Source organism: Ptychodera flava, chromosome 21, assembly GCF_041260155.1.
Source record: "Ptychodera flava strain L36383 chromosome 21, AS_Pfla_20210202, whole genome shotgun sequence".
Classification (NCBI taxonomy): domain Eukaryota; kingdom Metazoa; phylum Hemichordata; class Enteropneusta; family Ptychoderidae; genus Ptychodera; species Ptychodera flava.
This window is the reverse complement of record NC_091948.1, coordinates 33810567-33832210: the sequence shown is the minus strand read 5'-3', so window position 1 is coordinate 33832210 and position 21644 is coordinate 33810567. Positions and strand designations below refer to the sequence as shown.

The 21644-nt window shown below is 36.4% G+C and overlaps 1 protein-coding gene across 1 annotated transcript; it reads left to right on the top strand.

The window, feature by feature from the left end:
- The first annotated feature begins 3401 nt into the window (after positions 1-3401).
- Positions 3402-18870, top strand: LOC139122072 (E3 ubiquitin-protein ligase MARCHF2-like). Its single transcript, XM_070687449.1, has 5 exons — positions 3402-3538; positions 7745-7914; positions 10255-10471; positions 11279-11491; positions 11943-18870. Exons 2-5 carry the CDS (start codon positions 7745-7747, stop codon positions 12102-12104), a joined length of 762 nt encoding a protein of 253 aa, XP_070543550.1. The 5' UTR covers positions 3402-3538; the 3' UTR covers positions 12105-18870.
- Positions 18871-21644: the final 2774 nt, after the last annotated feature.

Sequence of the window (21644 nt, the reverse complement as noted above, 5' to 3'; positions counted from 1 at the left end):
CATTTGCATCATTGACAAATAATTTTCAGTCTGAAGTCTAATTCAATTATCACCAATATTTAGACAAACTGGCTTTGTAGACAAACTGAATATTTTGTTTTTCAGCATGCTGTAGAGAAACATCAAGAAACTGTGTTTGATACATTGCATAGAAATATTAAAAAATACCGTCAAGGACACTATGTGCTCATATTCTGTTTGAATTGGTCCATTCAAGAAATATTTAAACTAGAAAAACCAGAATGACAAAAGCAAAAAGGTCTCTAACTTAGGTACTGGAGGTCATCTTTAGGAACATGCATATCAACTTCTTTAGCAATGGGACAAGCAGATCCTAAATACATAAGCAAATGTCAACAACAAAAAATACTAGTAGCCAGAGAAGGCTTGATAAAAAGAAAAGGTGGGAGTGGGGGAAAAAAATGTACAAGGGATCTGGTAAAAAAGTAATGCTTCCTCATCAATCTACTAGACCCTACCCCCTCCTGAATATCAAATGTTCCTTCCCTTGGCATTACATAAGGCCAGATGGCAGGAAACTTTTTAATTACTGCTATAAGTGCTATCATTTGAATGTAAACAGCACTTAAGTTAGTTACAGATAGTGAAATGCCTTCCACTTGGGGGGGGGGGGGGGTGATTACGACATTTAGAATTATCCTGGTTGCAAATTTCTCAACAGTTCTTGTGTGTCTCACAAGGAAAAGTTGCAAAACTTGGTCCCCAATGAAAAAATAACACCTCAGCTTTGTTTTCTGGATCAAATTTTCCTACAAATTGATAGCAAATATGACAAAATTTTGTTCACAGCCTTCAAAACTGTCTCACAACATATCTTGGGTTGGTGTAGGTCAATTATAATAAGGTCACAAACTGAGAAAATTAGCTAAAATATACAAATTTAGGGTTTCCAAAATTTAACTTACAACATCCCTCGGGACTTTTGGACCAAATAACAGAGCTCTCAGACAAGCTGTGTACCAAATATAAAAGTTGTCTGTCCAGGGGCTTTACACTGGTATGCAGATAAGAATGGACAGTGAAATTGATCTAAATGTTGTCACACTTGTGTAATTGGTTTGTAAAGTTGTTCCAAAACTTGTCTCAGAAGTTGCACTGACTTGTTATAACTGCAGTGAAAATCAAAGAGCTTTTATGGACCCATAATAAACACACACCAGGGAGTACACTTTGAAGTGCACTTCACATACACAGACTCATATTACATTCCTTATATGCTGCTGCTGAGTTACATTGTATCACAGCCAAGTCAGAGTCTAGTTGTCATTAGACTCTTGTTGCCTTTGCATTGAAGAAGTTCTTTGCCCAAAAAAAATTAGGATTTACAGGAAAAGAGGTGTACATACGCCAGAAATAATAAGTGAGAAAGTTGTCGAAATGTATGGGGATAGAAAGTCAGAAAATCTTTACCCTACACACACACAGAGACACTAATCAGTGTCTACTTTATTGCTTTATATCAACAATTACAGCAGAAACCTACTGTGAAACAAACTATAATCTGTCTTTAGTTTGCCACAACTCAACTTAAGTTACCGATCCTGTAGTAAATTTTCAAACAACTTTACAAACCAATTACACAAGTGTGATAACATTTAGATCAATTTCACTGTCCATTCTTATCTGCAAACGACAGTAAAAAGAAAATACTTTTTAAGATTTTTTGACCAAAAATGACATATATTGCCCCAAAATAGTAATTTTCCCAATTTTGTCATAATTTCAACAAATTAGAAGAGTAACACCCTTGGAAACATCCAACCCAAATTTGAAAGCAACTGGGCTGGCGGTTTCAGGGAAGAATAATTTTTACTTAAAATTAGAAAAATCACCAAAAAATTCAGCAAAAATACAAAATTCAAGATATCTTCACAATATACTTTTAAGTGTATAAGGTCCACCTAAGGTACTTGCCCACTAATTTTAAAAGCAATTAAAAAAGTGGTTCTTGAGTTATTAATTTTTGACCGTTTTCACATTTTGTAAGCTCATTTGCATAATTTTGGCAATGCAGACTTCATTTGAACAAATCCCATCTACAGCCCAGGATGCATCCACACACCAAATACCAAGCTGAAACGTGCAGCGGTCTGCGTGTTTCTGATGTTGACGGACATACTGTACATACGTACATACATACAGACGCCACCGACTTCAGCTTATACGATAACCTCACATTGGTATATCAAATGTGAGCTAAAAAATTATCAACAGTTGCAGCTCCTGCCCCATTACAAGGCCAACTTGTTGTTTTTATGAAATTTTAATGGCAATCATACGTTTTCAGATTTTTTCGAGATTAAAGACATAAAATGCAACAAAACGGTTCTAGATTTTGTTTAATTATTACTAATATCAGAACCATTGGACGACATCAAAATGTTGGGAGCCAAAATATTTTCAGGTCCCCTCTGGCAGAGCAAAACTTTCAAGTCCCCCCTTGACTATCCAAAAAATTGTCGAATCCCTCTGAATTCCTACAGCCCTCCCCCCCCCCCCTACCATGCGGCCTAATACAAGTCTAAGTCTGTTCATGGAGGCGGACCTCGAGGTACAAGCTACACTTGTATCTCAATGGTCTGTTCTGCAATTCTGGGCACATGAACTTTGGTCGCTCCTGTACACCAGTCTACCAGTACCATAGACCACAGTCCCTCTATAGACAGACGCTCCACTGTCTGCACTGCCGTCTATGGCCTACCTAATCACTTTATAGCTCTGCATAGCAGGGCTGTGTTTAATTTGTGCAGGTAAGTGTTTAAGTAATATATCTGTGGCAACAGAAATTTCCAAATATGATAAATTGAAATTCATTACTTTATTGTTTATATACAAAAACACTAAACAGAGGAAAAGCGGAACATGTGGAAAACAGTTGGTTGAGTTAAAAGTCTTGACAACCAAAATTATATAAATCCTGTAAATCATACAGTAATTACTGCTCATGCAGACTTTGTTGACTGGCTGACGGCCCCTCTACAATGCTCTATCATAGAGGGAATATGATTGGCAACGAGGCAAAACAAAGCCATTAACATTTGTCTTTTCGCAGACAGATAATGAAGACGATGCCGATGACGAAAGCTGTGTTGACTACGGGAAATGGGTTATCGCCACCCGATCGCCATAAATAAAGGGATTGTATAGTACTGGTATACGCTTGTAATAAAAACTCAGGAGCGGCCACAGCGCGTAACCGCGGGCTGCAGACTGTACAGCTCTCTTCTGCACTTACCTGTTACAGGCTGTACATGATGAACTTTACAAGCAACTGTGTTCCAACACGTGCATTTTCCGCGCGTGGTGTAGTTTGTTTTAGACAGCTACGCATTGATTGGTCAAATCGTAGACGAGGTTACCAGAACGTAACGTGATTGGGTAATCGTTGTTGCTGAAAGCCCCTCGTGCAGTTGTATGCGTCTCCCGATATTGACAACAGTTAACGGCTATGGGGAACTTGATAAAGTCTACGAAGCGATGAACGTATTTTTCTTGTTCCCTGACTTTACTTACGAAGGTATGTTAGCCCCATGTGATATGTATGTGACAGTATCCTTTCGTCTTATTAATTATTCCTTCTGTGTCCTCGATTGTTGTCGTCTGAGGTCTGATGCAGCGCTCTCTACTATTGTGACGTAAGCTCTCCGAGCCAGGGAGCAGATGTCGACCGCTACATTTTACACTGCCGGATGCCTGTTTTGATGTGGCGTCAAAATTAAACTAATTTAGCCGCACTATACTAAAGTTTAAGCTTTTTCTTTGAGGGTCACGCATTTTGTTATTTTTCAGTCGCTGATCGATCTTACCATGTCTGTCCTTGGACGTCTGCTGTTGCCAGATATCTTTGTACTCGAAGCTCACATTGAAAGGGTGATGTGACAAAGCTTCCCGAAGTATTACGTCATTGAGAGAATTGACTCTGCTCTTTTCACGGTGGACCCAACTTTTTTAAAGATTTGAGTTTCGCTTAACATTATGTGTTAATAGTTTATTGTGTCATATTCGCGTTTCGATAAATAGTAAGACTTATCGCGCATCACAGTCGACTGTCGCAGTGTCTATACTGGCACAGCCATGCAGTACGTGTCTTCATCAGTTGTGTCCTTGAGTTACGTCCAGCGGAAGAAGTCTTTATAAAAAGCCAGAAAGCGGGGACAATCAGACATTTTGTATGGTTCCTTTGCAGACAGGTAGTCATTCAAATGCTTTTCATTTCAAACATTAGGCTGCCAAACTTTCCATGAGTAATAGAACTGTCGGTTATCAGCTGCTATGCATGATTGTGATTACGAGTGACTTCCTGAATTTTTTAACAAGATACCTATATAGAGCTCAGCTAAACGTCACACCGCTCCGCTGTGAATGTTTTTAAGGGACTATAGCGAGCTAGATTATCATGAATATGCATGGTCGAAATGGGATGATTTACAAACCTGTCAGATGTCTATTATGAAAATATGACAAACTACGAAGCTGTTGTTACACTGGTATGCAGATAAGAATGGACAGTGAAACTGATCTAAATGTTATCACACTTGTGTATTTGGTTTGTAAAGTTGTTCCAAAACTTGCCTCAGAAGTTGCACTGACTTGTTGTAACTGCGGTGAAAACCAAAGAGCGTTTATGGGCCCATAATAAACACACACCAGGAGTACACTTAGTGTACTTCACATACACAGAATCACATTACATTTCTTATAAACTACTCTGAGTTTACATTGTATCACAGCCGAGTCAGAGTCTAGTTGTTCATTAGATTCTTGTTGCCTTTGCATTGAAGAAGTTCTTTGCCCCCAAAAATTAGGATTTACAGGAAAAGAGGTGTACATACGCCAGAAATAATAAGTGAGAAAGTTGTCGAAATGTATGGGGATAGAAAGTCAGAAAATCTTTACCCTACACACACACAGAGACACTAATCAGTGTCTACTTTATTGCTTTATATCAACAATTACAGCAGAAACCTACTGTGAAACAACACTATAATCTGTCTTTAGTTTGCCACAACTCAACTTAAGTTACCGATCCTGTAGTAAATTTTCAAACAACTTTAACAAACCAATTACACAAGTGTGATAACATTTAGATCAATTTCACTGTCCATTCTTATCTGCAAACGACAGTAATATCAAGTAAAAGTGACAGACAACTCAGATGCTGATGTGTAGACAGTCAGTCGAGAAAGAGTTCAAATTCACATAAAATATTTGTCAAGTTAAACCTCTTCACCTGTGGTAAATGTACCTTACCTATGGAGAGGTTCTACACAACAAATACTTCATGATGAAAGTCTCAGACTAAATACATATAGATTCTGGGAACGAAAAAATCATAGCACGGTTCAGAGTAAATGCCAGGTTCATTTGTACATTAGTTTTCCCAATGTATTTTAAACTAATTGCACAGGGATGTATTACAATATTTCATAGATACTTATTTCATATGGATAAGGCAAAATTTTTTTACCTCACATGGTATGTATATATACCAAAGAGAGCTGATATGGTAGGTCAGTGGCATCTGTATGTCTGTATGTATATTTCTATGGGCCCAATTAGGTAAAAAAATCATCTTCTCTGAAAACACTCATCCAGTTGTTTAGAAACTTGGTATGCATAACCTTATGGTTGACCTCTCTTAGATTTCTTAAAATTGTGGTGAAATTTTCGTATTGTATGTTGAGGGCAATTTTTCCCTTTTTGGTCAAAAAATCTTCTTCTCTGAAACTGCTTGTCTGGTTGCTTTGAACCTTAATATGCATGTTTCTAGGGGCAACCTTCGTTGAGTGTCTTCAAATTGTGGTGAAAGTTCAATATTTGTATTTTAAGGTAATTTTTTCGTATTTTTGTTTAAAAATATCATCTCTGAAATAACTTGTCCAATCGCTGTGAAACTAAGGATATGCATGTTCCAAGGGGTAAACTTTTGTAGAGTTTGTTCAATTTATAGTGAACCTCACATATTGGTACTGTATTTTTTGGTAATTTTTTTCTTTATTTCTGTCAACAAATCTTTGAAATTGCTTGTCGGATTGCTTCAAAATTTGACGAAGGTTCTCTGGGACAATCTTTCAGTTTTGTTCAAATTTTGACAAAAACTGTATTTTTGGGACAATTATTGTTTTTGGTCAAAAACAATATGCCGAATATCTCATTTATATATTCCCTGGTCCAATTGCAAAAAATTGTGAGCTGCTGCAAAATTTGTATTTTGTGTTGAGATGCATGCTCAACTGACAATGGGAATATGTGTTATCATTTACCAAAAGTATGCTAATGAGCAGCAAAAGTGTAAACTTGGTAAAAATCTCCGATGCTACCAGAATTTTACATGTTGGTGGTGATTTTTCCAGAAACCTAACCAAAGACCTCCAACCAAGCCAATAATGTTTCTTAAATATTTCTGCTTGATGAATTACTAATATTGGTTAGATAAATTCAACTTAAACAGGTAATAAAAGCCGGATTATCGTAAATCTATGCAAATGTAAAAAAGCCACGCTACTGATCAGATGTGTCGTATTTGGTCCCAGAATCCCATATTTTTGTCATGTTTCAGGCGTTCATTGTCATGGAATCTGGCATATGTCTGTGAATCCATACCGACTAAACTTGAGTCAAAAAATAAACTGAACAATTGTTCCTTCATTTGTCGGAGAACACATATATTTCAAAATATGATCCCTGTACGACCATTTGACCCCTCTTTGCGTCACAGAGGTGCCCATCATGACTATTCAAATTTATCATATGGTCAAAGCGATGCTATGAGAATTCAAAAACTCCCGCCCAGTGTATGCAAATGGCTGCATCATCAGTAATTTCCCTATTGTGCACCCACGGTCTTGTAACTTCCCGTTTAATACAATATTATCAGAGGACATCTTTATATCATGGACTGTATCACTAATTTTCATGTATCAGACTGCATGGTAATGTATGTGTGTTGTTTGTCCAGTAGAACAGTTGTCAACCGTTACATTAGTATTACTAATCAACCCTAGTATTTGATGGAAGGTGCATCAAAATGTGTTCAGATGCACTTGACATTTGGATATTTCAAGCTAAGGCCCATAGACGGTATTACGTACGCTCACAAGGGCCTGTCACAATGTACAAACATAAGCAAAGTGTCATTGACGCTATTTTTGTTTCTTCCTGTTTAGAATTATTAATGTTACGGCTATTTAAAAGGGAAATTTTCAAATTGTCACAGTACAAGTCTAGTCCACACACATTATATACCATATTTGTTTCACAGTACATACCATACAAATAAGTCTATAGTCATAATTAAATTACATGTAATGCAGCTTTACGAAATATCGCAGATATTATGGTGTATGTGGCAAATTAGCCATTTTCCAAGGACAGACAAGACTTACTTTAAAATCACAAATTTAATTTCTTTTGTGACCAGTCATGATTTACATCTCTATGAAAATAAAGTACCTTTTGTCTATTTTGTGTTTTCTCAATCTCGGTGTAAACATTTGTCATCAACAGCCTAACAAATGTTAAGGTTCATATTACCTGTGTAATGATTTTGTTGAGCTCCCCAAATTGATTTAACTTCCATTGTATGACTTCCGAAGAGTATGTGGCCAAAATGCCACTGATACAATGCAGCCAACCTGTAATACTACAGTATTGTGTTCCACTGTTTTCAGACTAGAGATTCCTCTCCACATTTTGTGTTTTGTTTTTTCCACTGGTCTATTAGATGGAGACCACCCATACATCTGGCACCACAGTTCCAATAGAGACATCAGCCAGGTTATCAAAAGGTACACCTCTTATTCCTGTTGTGAAACTCTCCTCATCTGGAATTATAACAACATGCACTGAGCAGCCTGTGTCTTTAGATCATCATGGATGCCTGAGTGTGACAAGGTCAGTAATCGTTCAATCAACATATTTCTAAAATAGATACAAATAACTTGCAAATATTACAATACCATATGATACTATATAGTTACATAATTCCAAGATTTTTGTGGAAGTACTGCAAGGTTTATCTGATATGCAGTATACAATCAATTTATCAATGGGTAACAATAACATAAATCCAAGTCATGAATGCCTCAACAAGCTCCATAGGGTATCGATGTTAGGCCGCGTTCAAAAAATGTGGTGAGGGGGGGGGGGGGGGGCCTGGAGGAATTCAGGGGGGGATCGAAAATTTTTGGGGTAGTCGAGGGGGGGGACTTGAAAGTTTTGCTCTGCCTATAGGGGGGGACCTGAAAATATTTTGACTCCCAACATTTTGATGTCGCTCCCAACATTTTGATGTAGCCAATGTTCTAATGTTAGTAATAATTAAACAAAACCCAGAACCGCTTTGTCTCATTTTATGTCTTTAATCTCGAAAAAGTCTAAAAATGTATGAATGTCATTAAATTTTCGTAGAACAAGTTGGCCTTGTAATGGGGCAGGAGCTACAACTTTTGATAATTTTTCAACATTTCTATGCAATTTATCAAACACAGTTTCTTGGTGTCTCTCTACAGCATGCTGCTGAAAAACACAATATTCAGTTTTTCAACAAAGCCTGTTTGTCTAAATATTGGTGATAATTGAATGATGCAAATGCACGGTACATGTAGGCTGTGTTAATTGGCAAGCTGAATACTGGATAGCTCAACATTCTGTAGGGGGTAGAACAAGAACACAATTGTATAAACTGAACAAAAATATTGTCAAAATAAAAAGTTAATACAACTACTGCCCTGCTACTACATACTGGCAGTGACAGTGATACATGTAGCTCTGACTCTGATGTAGTTTAAGAAGAGTTTCGGTCATAGGACACTCAATTGACAGTGAAACATACATCTACTTGTACACAAGATCCAGCCAGAGAGCAACACATAGAAGACTAGGGGACTAACAGTTACCATGGATTTTTGAATTCTGGCATATGAGAACAATCAAATATTAGAGAAAAAAGATGGGGTCACCATACTTGATCTTATACAAATGTACGATGAAAAGTCAGTTTTTCTAAAATCACTTAAAATCAATATATAAACCATTCATTTCAAGTTCATGCAGTGAATGAAATTTTCACATCTCATTGTACCAATAACACAAAAGTAAAACTTTAAACAGTAAAGACTCTAATTTAAAGGGAAAAATGTGTGACTAAATGGAATCTTTTATTTTTTATCAAATTTGCCATTATTACACCCAAAATTTCTGAGATTAAAACATTAATTTCATGGAATATTTTAACCTTCCAGTATTGTCAATTTTGTAAAACATTTTATAAGTGGCATCTGAGTTGTATGTCTTGTACTTTTGAAAAAAAATTTTCAGTAGGTCACTGTGCTCATTTTTTCACAATTTGGTTAAACGTAGCTAGGAATACACAATTTTCATACTCTCTCATGATTGTCATTTTGTGTGCTTTTCAGCTGGTGCCATTGAACTGGCCGGAGTTGGATAAACTCAAGTCGGCTTAGACTGAGAAATCCAAAAGTTCACTGATGCATTTAAAAATGAATCATTTAAGAACTTGCCCTAGGTATATGGCTCTACAACCTGCTGATAAGAGGTAGTGTTGAACATTTGCGTGCAGAACGACACATTACATGTTTTTTTTTACTCTGCGTGCATTCCTAACAAATATGCGGCTATATGGTAATTGGGGGGGGGGGGGGTTGAAAATTTTTGAGGGTATTGAGGGGGGAGTTGAAAATTTTTGAGGGTATCGAGGGGGGGATCTGAAAAAAAATAAGATTTCAATCACGATTCCTCCAGCCCCCCCCCCCCACCATTTTTTTTGAACGCGGCCTATACCCCAGCTGTATCTGGAATCTTAATCCTTCCAGAGATACAGTTGTCTATAGGCTTTATACATGTTATAGTGCGTGAGATTATTCATTGACAAGTATGATTATAGTACTCATATCATACCAAGTTGAGATTACCCATCATTCAATATGATTTGTACACATAGCATATACCAGTACAATTGGTTCAAGAGCATACGACCATACCATAAACGGATGAGCTGATAACTTGCTTTCAGCAGTATAAAGTTACTGGAAATCTGATATCCATTCTGATGTAAATTAAGAAGACATCATTGGTTGATTCAGTCTCAGTGTTGTCAGCTATGAGTACTTGCATCTAAGTTACTTGGTCAGGATATTAAAAAGATTACATAATATGCCAAGTCTCACTGATGTGAAATCAGATTGATATCAAACACCAAAGTTTCATGTTCAGTTTTAGTACAGTTGTCAGTGATGGGCCCATATGTCGCATTTGTCATGAAGGGGACAAGGCTGGAGAAGAGCTGATATCACCCTGCCGTTGCACAGGTACCATGAGCTATCTACACCGAGGATGCATAGAACAGTGGCTGGCTACTGCTAACTCTACCCAATGTGAACTGTGCAATTATGAATTCCGAACCAAAAGAAGACCACAATCCATCAGGCAGGTGAGTGTGTATCTCGTCATGGATGTAATTATTAAATTTGCTCAATCAATCTGTTATCAAGAGTTCATGGAACACCAACAATCAAAGTGTGAACCATGTATTTTGGGCATGCATTCCTGGTAAAACACTATAAGTATTCTGTCACATAGACTAAAAAGGTTATATGCCTGAAAAGCCTCAGGCCTATGTTACTGGTATACCCTCTTTATGGTTTCTCTTAGTTTTTCATATTATCCTGTTGTTGATAACGTTGGGCAGTTTTTGTCTTATCTCTTTTATTACAGATCTGTAGGTATAGGGTCCCCACTGATAAATATAGTTCTAAAAAATTTGAATTCATGTTTGGCCATGTTTGCTATGAATGGTTTAATTCCTCCACTATTTAATTTCAATTCTCAAAAATTCAATGTTACCCTTTCAACATTCAAGATAGTTGCCTGCTAGTTTCACACATACTTAATAAATTTGAATTTAACATGAAGAAGTATCAGGTACTTTAAAATATTTATGTTGGCGGCTTACAGAGGCAGAGTTTAAAGGTAGGGGACTCGATCCCAGGGATTGAATTTGTTCTAGTCTGTAAGAGGATTATGAAGGTGTCATGGCCTTTTGTTTTCCATTGAAATTGTAACCTTAAGTAAGTAAATTTCCGGCCAATACAATCTGACGCCTGACCAATGCCTTTGACTATTACATCACATTTTGTGCTATTTAGATTAATCCTTGTTCTCCCAAGTTGTATTTATTTCTGTTGTTTGTCTATGGAGCCAGGTAGAAAGAGAATTAATCTGTACATTTCCTTGACAGTGGATCCAGCAACCTAGCCAAAACAATGACAGAAGAAACTTTGCTGGGGATGTTGCTTGTTTTTTCATTCTGACTCCATTAGTAAGCATCAGTGCCTGGCTGTGTCTCAATGGCGCCCAGCATTATCTCAATCACAAAGGTCACTCATGGGAAGCTGCCGGACTGGTTGGTCTTACCATCATATTGATATTGATTTACACTGTTTGGGCTGCTGTGAGTATATGACCATTGTTTTGTCTTCTGCTTGAAGGTCTTTTTGTTGAAACTCCACCAAGGGTCATAATGCTACATGTTGACATGGTAATTAATTTCCAATAAAACTCTGTGTTGATTTATTCGATGTATGGCAAAGTTTATGAGAATGTTGTCACTGAAAGATTTATTCACAGTCATCCCAGTAAAACCATTGTCAACTGTAGTTGAAATATCTCAGCACTGTACAAATTGCTTACTTTGACTATTTATTCAGTTTTTTAACCAGAAACTGGTAGAAATTGAAAACAGTAGTAGCACCACCTTTGTTGTAATATTCATATAAACATTTTACATGAAAGCAGAAAAGATCAACTTGCCTTCCCAAAATTGTGTCAAAATAACAACTGAATAACAAGTATAACATTACATAAAAACAATAATTTTTAAGACTTTTTCTGTAAATGTTTAGCTTTCCTGCAGATATCACATCTATGTATGGCAGGCATGGAGGCGTAACAACCAAATTGTACAACTAGTGACTGTTGAATCACCAACAAGAAATAATGTTGACAGCAGCAGGAGTCAAGAGACAGTGTTTGAGGCCATATACTCCCGTGAAACACAAGTGTGAAAAAACTTCCAAAAAGTACAGCAGTTCCATACCAGGATAGGACTATTATTTGATGTTTGGAGATCACATTGACATATCAGATCCAATTCAAGGATCATATCGGCTTGTTTTTTTTGACACATTGGATAGTATCTACCGGTATACTGACCTGCCTGGAATTTACAGAATCAAACTGAAAGAGTCTTCATACAGTCTTCTCCAATAACATTTACTTTTTTAGGGGCAAACAATCAATTGTCTGCACCATGTTCTAGTAAGATATGCTAACTACTACTACTATACTACTACTACTACTACGCTAACTACTACTACTATAGAACTATTTTTTTTCAAAGTTGTTAGTGTGAAAAGTGATTTATGACTGTTGAAGGAGACTGAGTGTTGAAGATCTTCTGGAAGAAAACAGAAAACCTTGACTGAGTGTTGAAGATCTTCTGGAAGAAAACAGAAAACCTTGACTTTGTATGCAAGTGTATTATTACAATATTTTTTATCTAATCAAATTGCTATCAAATTGCTTTCAGTTTTCATGACTTTGATACTGATACATAAATCAATTATTTCCACTGCGATGACATTAGTTGTTATGGTGATGTTCGAACATGTAGTCTCTGCTGATACAATGATTTAGGAAGTTATGATCAGTTTTCCTTTTTATCATTTTTCTTCCTGTTTGCTTCCTCACATCACAAACAGTGACTTGAATTGACACCGATATTACCTGATATGAGCTGAACGCTCCCAGGATGCCATGAGTGCTAACATGATCATTGCGTCCACTAGTGATGTAGAGCTGAAATGCCTGCCTGTAAAGGTTATCAGTACTTAAAGCTGTGATCCAGGAGATCCTTGATTTTTGGATTAGTGGCTGCTCCGCTTAATCAGCACCGGTCACTTTCAGTGTTACATTTGCATTATTCATGTTATTGGTGTTCACACAAATTTGTTCCAGCAGTTTACCACCTTCAGTGTATGTGAAAGAAATTGGAAACTGCCACAAACTAAAGGATCACTATTGAATTAATCAGTAATCAAGCACTGTCCTAGAAAGCACTTAATCTTGAGAAAGTATTCTTTATGTGACTGAAATTGCTTTGCAGTACAGTTGTTCTTCAGACCAAAAGTTTGTAATATCTCATCAAAAGGTATACTGTTTCTCAATAGGAATGATTCAATGCTGACAACTAGGAAAATATTGAAACTTGGAAAAGCAAAATACGAAATAGCTTTGTGATTCTTCACCTGCTAGCGTTCCACAAATTTTGATACACTTTGTAGTAAGTTTGTGATTCTCGCAAATTCGCACAATTGTATTCATAGCCCTGGAGATTTTGTTCCGCTGACGGGTGACAAAGAGATTAACATGTGAGCATTATAACCTCCATCTTGCAAGCCTGAGATAGACGATGGCATTTGTAGCCATTTCATTGAAGTCAGACAGTCCTACTGCAGTTTTATCCAAAACATATCAAGGTCCAGTATGTAACTTGAGGTGACCAAGAAAAGTAACATCCGTCGCGATAACAGTCTATGTGCCACTACAAACCTGACTTCCATCTAGCACAGTCCTTGCTGGCCAGCACGCCGCTCCAATTGATTTGAAACCATAGTAACAGCAGAGTATGGGTCTATGATTTTTGAGCAGCATTGCACAAGCATCCTAAACCGAACACAATGAGTCATAATACAGAGTAGTTTTGTGGAGGGACAGTGTATGGAGGTATAAAACGTCGTCCCTGTAATTACTTGGTGGGAGAAATATACCGGTACATGTGGATAAGGGACTCTGTGTCTGTAGCTACTAACATTGCCGACTCCTTAATGTAAGTTATAGCTTAGTTAGTCATTTTTAGAGGAACTTAGCATTATTTGGATCTGTTTACGGAAGCAACAGGGATTGGGATTAAATACACACCTGGAGATTCACCTTGTCATTTACACAACCATCTTAATCCTTTTTTATCCTGGTAGCCAAGGTTTTTTTGCAATAATATTCAGAAGGTTGATAACAAAACAGTTTTTTTTATCAAAGACTCACAGAACTTAAAAACTCACAAGAGATATTATTCTTTCATAACATTGTATCTGGTTTGTAGAAAGTTGGAGTGCCACAGTCATAAGATGTACAATTAGAGGTTATTAACAGTATGTTCTGATAACTGGTTGCGGATATATGCCTCGGGGTTGGAAATTAACACATTTGGTGGAAAACAATCACCAAGCAAAGCAAGATGACTATTTCACTCAAATATGCTAATTTTTACCCCACAGGTCTCATATCCACAACCAAATGCTGCCTACTGTTTTTGTTAATATATGATACAGTTAACTACTAGTGGACAATGTTGTTGTGTCAGAGCTAAGTTGGGACGAGGGTTCAGGGGCATAGCCTTGACAAAAACTCAAAGGACATGTCAGTACAAACCACAAGTGCATGTGCACATTTGATTCCATACAATAAGGTGACACAATGCATTGATCAAAATTTTCGTATTTCAAGAATTTTCATTGAAAAATACTCAACAAGAAATTGAAAAATAGTTGTTGTCGTTCGATTGCCATCACTTGCTGTACATGCTCTTCATCGGTGAGCTACATCAGACTGAAATGTATCAAAGCTGTTGACCAATCCAATATGATGACGCGTTGAGCTCTCACCTGGAAGTTTGAAATTGATACAATCTTCCAAATATTACACAGGTCTAAAGATCTAGTTGAGATATCAACCCTGGCTCCAGCCAATCAGATGGCTATAATTTGAGCGAAGTGAAATATAATATGTACAATTACAGTGCAACTTTCACCTACAGTGCATACAGCCACTCAACCATCAGGTCCTTACCTCTAAAAAACTTGTAAAGCTATAAACTGATGTTTTTCAAGGATTGGCGCTGTTTCCTTTAAAAATCAAAACAACATAAAAAAGTGCATTTGACCATTAGAAGATTAACTAGAGTATTTGCTTTGGTTGTACTTGTCATTCAAAGTGACACATTTTCTACAGCAATATTTGGGAAAAGCTAGAAGGCAGTACTCATTTCTAGGCTGATAAATATTCTCCACACATTGCTAATAGCTTTGCATATTGCTAACAATGCTCATTAAATATTTGCATAAATTATTTAGGAAATTGAACATTAGATGGAGATTAAGGTGCATTTCAGTTCATCGGTTTTAACTAAGTTGTAAATTGTCTGACTTTTTCCCCAATTTTGTACATGAAATAAGAGGGCATTCATTATAGAAAGTTACTAGATGCCCTGTCAATCTTATGTTTGATTTTTATGAATCTCCAATACTATCACTTGTTGCAAACTTGGTTTAAAAATGTGATTCCCATGTCTTACAACTGCTTTCATGGCAATTTTTGTACAGTGCAACCCATCAGTATAGGATATTTGTCATTGATATTTTGCTGTGTTTCATATTCTTTCCATACAAACTGACATACACCCTTTGCAGTATGTGGCTCAATCTGTGTGAGGTCGATATTTTGCAATTGTTATATTTACTTTTATTAAATGTATCAGAACTTGCCGGTGATCTTACTCCGAACAATTGTTGCTTTCAGATGTGTTTATAGTTCATTGAGACACTTCTATTCTTTCTTAAAGTGGAGCAATGATTGTTACATCATTTGGTCTGTAAATGCAACTGTCATCTTGCTTTGGAACATTTCAACTTTAGTGCTCTGCTGGGCAATCATGATATAGCAGGTATCTTATCTCTTAATATTTACTAAAGAGTACAGTATAGAGATCACAATTGGCTTTTAATGAAGTTATCCATGGTAACATATATGTAATGTTGTTTGTGTATATATAATTAATTTTGTTTTCTTTGATTATATTGACATTGACACTTCCAAACATAATTATATAAAACAGTAATTAAGGAAAGAGGTCAATAGCTGTAAAGTTCTGACTTATTTAAACAATTTTTAATAACCTTGTTTTTCCTTCTGAGAAAGAAATCCCACAATGCCAACCAAGCAGTCTGTGCATTGTGTTAGTCATATACCATAGCATTTAAAGTGCATTTTACAAGTCAATACCAAAAGTCATATATGTGTAACTGTATATTTTTTGTCAGTGTGATTGTATATTTACACTCAGAGTGAATGTTTTGTGTTATTCTTTCATATGTTGATAACAAACCACACCAGGTTTTGTTAAGTGTTCTGTAATATGTTTACTATCAGACATGTCTGCATTGGCAAAGAACATAATCATTTCCTATTTCACATACAAGGGAGAATATCATTCAAAATCTTTTGATAAATGTTCCAAATCATCAATCTCACAGACAGTATGATCTATGGTCCTCAGAACATGTCAGTCTTTTGAGTTGCAATCTAAGTCTTTATGTCAAGTCTTTCCAGATTACTTACTGCCGCACATAAATATGTTTGCATTTTTAAAAAATGAACGTTAGGAACATATAGGTCACAGTTGACAAAAGTGCATATTATTAATGATGTTGATCACACTTGCTCTGCTGTTTTAACTTTTACAAGAAATCTAACTATTGTTTTATAATAAAGTTTACAAACTGCGATGAAAGCAATCTGACACTTCACATGAAAAGTATTCTGGAGTTCGAAAAAAAATGATCTTTTGAGGTAATCTGTCCCCATGAATTTTCACAGTATAGTAAGAGGCATATTAGCCATGTTTAAATTACAAATGGGGGTCATACATAGCACTATACTAGTTAATAGCATGCATCTTTTGTTGGTATAACACATATAACCAACCGAAGAGGTCATTAACCATTGGCTAATAGTCAAATGCGGGTGACTATTAAAATTCTTTTAAACTTTGATGTAGTTCGCACTTCAAAAATGAAAGACAAAATTTTGCTCAAACTTTCCTCAAGCAAACATTCAACCATTCTCTTTCAAAGTCAAAAAATAAAGACAGGGATCACTTTGCAAAGTTTGGTACTAGAGAAGCCAATAATTAACAACATTTGAAATTCAAATGGCTGCCATCCCTGTGTTATCCCCATGGGGTAAATAAAATTTCCGGTTTTCACAAAATTTAGCCAGTTTAATACTCTATTTACTCCATAAGCTTCAAAATGAGCTACAAATGAATTTTGTAAAAGTTTTTGAGTCCAAATATCTGTCCCTGAGGCGCATGTCCATTCTACCTTAATCACATTTATTACAAAGCAACTTCTGAGAACTCTCACAGTATAGTTGGTGTTTGTCTTTCTGTTTAGCTGCCATTTCCCTGAACAAAATCTCAGAAGCAATCTCTACTGATGCATGTAAGGAACTGTTTTGTACTTGACAAAGGATAGGACTACTAAGCAAAATGGTAACTTTGTAGCATAATTTCATAAAGCAAACACTCAATTTCTCACTGAAAGATGAAAATGTCATCCTGACTTCAGAGAATATCATATATTGTGTATTATCATTTCTTGCAAGTTGGAGCTCTGTACTAATGTGTACATGCTTCACTTAGTATTTGCAAAAAGAAAACTTACATTTCCTGTATGTAATATCTTTTAGACGTATTGACACCAGTGGTTGCTATTTTGATCTTACAATCATGTGCTGATGCGAGGAAATCTGTAAAAAGCCAATGGCATTTTTAAGAAGTTTATTGCCATGACCAAGTAAATGTATGCAGTTCAAATGATAGATATCTCACATGCTATAGCATTCTTGTAATCTGAACTAGGGAGTTGAGATAGTTTCAAAAAACTAGTCTGCATATGGCATAGCACAAATTTTGTAAGCAGTCCATACCTTGCTTCTTGACTTCCTATACTGGTGTCGATGAGAACAATGTCAAACTTTTGGAAAGGTTCTGGTCAAAATTTTAATCTGTTGCAAAATGCTTGCTTCTGAGGGTCACCTTTCCATTCTTTGCTTGGGGTATTTCTGCACATAATAGACAGGTTTGGCTACACATTTCACGTGAACATGAACGCGTAGAATTCACAATGGCGTTGGCGTACATATTCAAAAATCCGTTTGGCTATGTGTTACGTCACCCATTTGTGTGGCATGCGCAAGAAATGATTCAGCTCAGCTTGGGTCCTAGTAGTCTGTTTCCACATCACAGGGATAGCCCAATGGTTATCTGGTATGCCGCGAATCGACAAAGAAATTTCACATAAAAAATGACGAAAATACATAAACATCTTTGAGGATGTCACTACCATATATCCAACTAACAATGTGCATGAATGATTCACAGTTTTTACCATGTTTTGATACCTAAAGATGAGAATAAATTTACACGTTTACAAATTATGTGATCACAGCTGTCTCCATGTAAATACTCGACGCCGGCTCCGTGTACGTGAGGAACGTACACACAAGTCGATGACATCATCGCAGAAATTCATGATGTTACGCGTTCACGTTAACGTAAAACGTGTAGCCAAACCTGTCTAATAGCAAAGTTAAATCTTGATGGTTTGCTTAAAATAAGATGTTCAGCAAATGTTAGAAAAGATACCATGCCACTGAAAGACATCATTCCTCCACTGTGAAATTGGGGGGTAATATATGCTATACCCTCCACAAAGTCATCTTTTTGATGAGATGCCAGTATATGCAATATGTCAAAGTTCAATGGTCTTACTTTAAAACTGCCAACTTGAACAGAAGAATGAAGAGTACATGTCTTGAAATCATTTTTTCATGTTTGATTTGTTAAAATGTTTTGACAAATCTGCTTCTGCAGGTGTTATAAACAAAAAATCATATGTTGACAGAGTTTCAGAAATAAATTTATTATCAGAAGTTTTTTGTGTATTTTTTGTGTACCAACATAGCCTTGTTAGCAAATTGAGTTGGTGTACTTTTATATGCATGAAATACTGATTAGCTTGTTCAGTTGACAAGGAATACAATAGACGAGCTGCTCTGAAGTAGTTTTTATGATACACACATTCATATGGATCAGTTTTTTGAAACATTTGCATCTCCAGTCACTTAAAAAGGGGAAATCAGGAATCTTTGTTTTCGATCCACTAAATTGTACTATTGTCATTTTCATGATAATTTGCAAACAGGAAAAGTTAATTTCAACTGCAATTAATTAGATAACCAGTATGCAGAAATATTTCAAACCAGCTTGATTACACACTAGAACCAAAAATGCTTGAAAAAATCAAATATCCACACAATGCATCCACACAACCACACAACCCCTTTTTTAATATCGTTAGGTCCTATTCTGTTAGTCACCATGCATTTGCAGATGACAATCAACTCTACAAAGCAACCAGAATTGATGAGATCCACTCCGCCATAGATTCCATACGAGATTGCATTAATGAGGTCAAAACATGGATGAGGTACAACAAACTCCAGTTAAACGACAGTAAAACTGAAGCCATGCTTGTCATATCACCCAGACTGCAAGGCAGATTGTCCCTTCCTGACTCGATGTTAGTTGGTGATGCAGTTATTAAGTTTTCCTCATCTGTGAAAAATCTTGGTGTCACTTTAGATCGCCATTTAACCATGTCAGAGCACGTACATAATGTATGCAGAGCTGCCTATGTTCAGCTGAGGCAGATCAGTTCTATTCGTCATCTGCTCACTGTTCAAGCCACTCAGACTCTTGTTATTGCTTTTGTTCTATCTCGTTTAGACTACTGCAACAGCCTTCTTTCTGGCTGCCCAAAACACCTCATTGACAAATTGCAACGTGTTCAAAATGCATCTGCTAGACTTGTCTATAAAGCAAAAAAATCACACAACATACAACCTATTTTGAAATCGCTGCACTGGTTGCCCATTGCTAGTCGTACACAGTACAACTTTCTACAGTTTTTTTCGACTTGGTTTCAGGGACTGGACCACAATATCTCTCTGACCTTTTGCAAATGTATACTCCCTCAAGACACCTACGTTCTTCATCTGACACACGTCTTTTTAGAATGCCACGTGTTGCTACATAATCCTTTGGTGAAAGGTCTTTTTCCCACTCAGGACTGAAAACTTGGAACAGTCTGCCTGTCAACCTACGTTATATGGATTCACATATTTCATTCCGCCATCCCCTCAAGACATATTTTTTTAAGGAATAGTGTATTTTGTCCTGCGCCTAGAGTTTCCTTTTGAGATTAGGCGCTTTATGAATTTTCTTTATTATTATTATTATTATTATTACATGCCTCATATTTCAAACATCACAAGCCCTGAAGTATTTAATGGTATAACTTGTTGATGGTGTAGTGAACTGCATAGTCATCATGGACATGGAACTGGTTTTCACTGGACAACTTCAGGATTTAAAAATGATGAAATTACACGTTTTACATTAAGAATATGGTTTTAAAAGAATTACGCATAGAAAATTTAATAAACATCAGTGAATAATATATCAATGTGTCATTTGATGATGAAAATCCTACTTTGTGACTTTGTGATTGTGACTGTCGATCACGGAAATTAAGCATATTGTCCTTAGCAGATAAACCCAAAAATTCAGAAAGAATACATTAAAGCCAAAAAAAAGGACTAGAGTATGGGTATGTACCCCTGAGGCAAGAAACTATCTGCCCTCGGGCACATAATTCATTGTTTGGGCTGTAATTAACTAATAACACGTGACAGTGAGGGCAATATCACGATTTGTGGCCTGCCCAAGGGATGGTGATCCTGACCAAAATATTAATGATGTCCATGCCGTTGGCAAAGGTATCATCATTATTTTGGTCAGGATCACCAGCCCAAGGGCATGACACAAATCTTGATATTGCCCGATCTTTATGTGTTATTAATTTTATTACATTAAACATTTGAAATCATCACAAAATCCAGTATTTGTACAATAGGTTGAAATGACACACAAATTTTTGAATGACGCATTTTAAATATCTTGTGCAAGAGTTCCTGGTGCCTGTAGACCTACACTACGATGCATGTGCTTTGAACTTGTGTTCAAACAGCTAAAGTGTAGTGGGCAACAGCCAATCGAACCATGTTATGTCACTTTTTTTGGAATGTCACGTAGCAGACCTTTAGCCAATCATGAGATCATTATTATAGGTGAGGTGTAATAGATAATATCACATCAATTCCGTCAATATAACATATGTACTCACAGTATGTCTGGTACAATACTGTAATCTTATCACATTGTGATAGTCAAGGGGTTAATAGTGGTTTGACAAACTTGGAATTTTGTTCGGTGTTACTTTAAAGGGACAAAGTCGGCCATTTTTAATGAATTTTGTTTGATGCAAGATACTTCTTATATTGTTTGACATGTTGACCATTAATTCATTTTCACCCTGGTTTCATGTATTGTGTCTAAAACCGGGGTCGAATATATGCATGGTCACCCATTCATTCAGTATCTTTCAACATGTCAAACAAAATAAGTAGTATCTCCTATAAAACAAAATTCATGAAAAATGGCCGACTTTGTCCCTTTAAGGCAATACCGAAGGATTAAGACTTAAGACTCTAACACCTACTAGTAGGAGCCAAGGCGGGTTACAAGGCAAACTATGTGCAAATAAGGTCATTATCTATACTCAGAAGCCCTGATCAAAAATTTC

Excerpts from the sequence above, each read along its gene's own strand:
- LOC139122072 (XM_070687449.1), top strand. The coding sequence starts at position 7,745 with ATGGAGACCACCCATACATCTGGCACCACAGTTCCAATAGAGACATCA. Across the intron at positions 7,915-10,254 it reads GGATGCCTGAGTGTGACAAG|TTTTAGTACAGTTGTCAGTG; the intron begins GTCAGTAATCGT and ends TTTCATGTTCAG. Across the intron at positions 10,472-11,278 it reads GACCACAATCCATCAGGCAG|TGGATCCAGCAACCTAGCCA; the intron begins GTGAGTGTGTAT and ends TTTCCTTGACAG.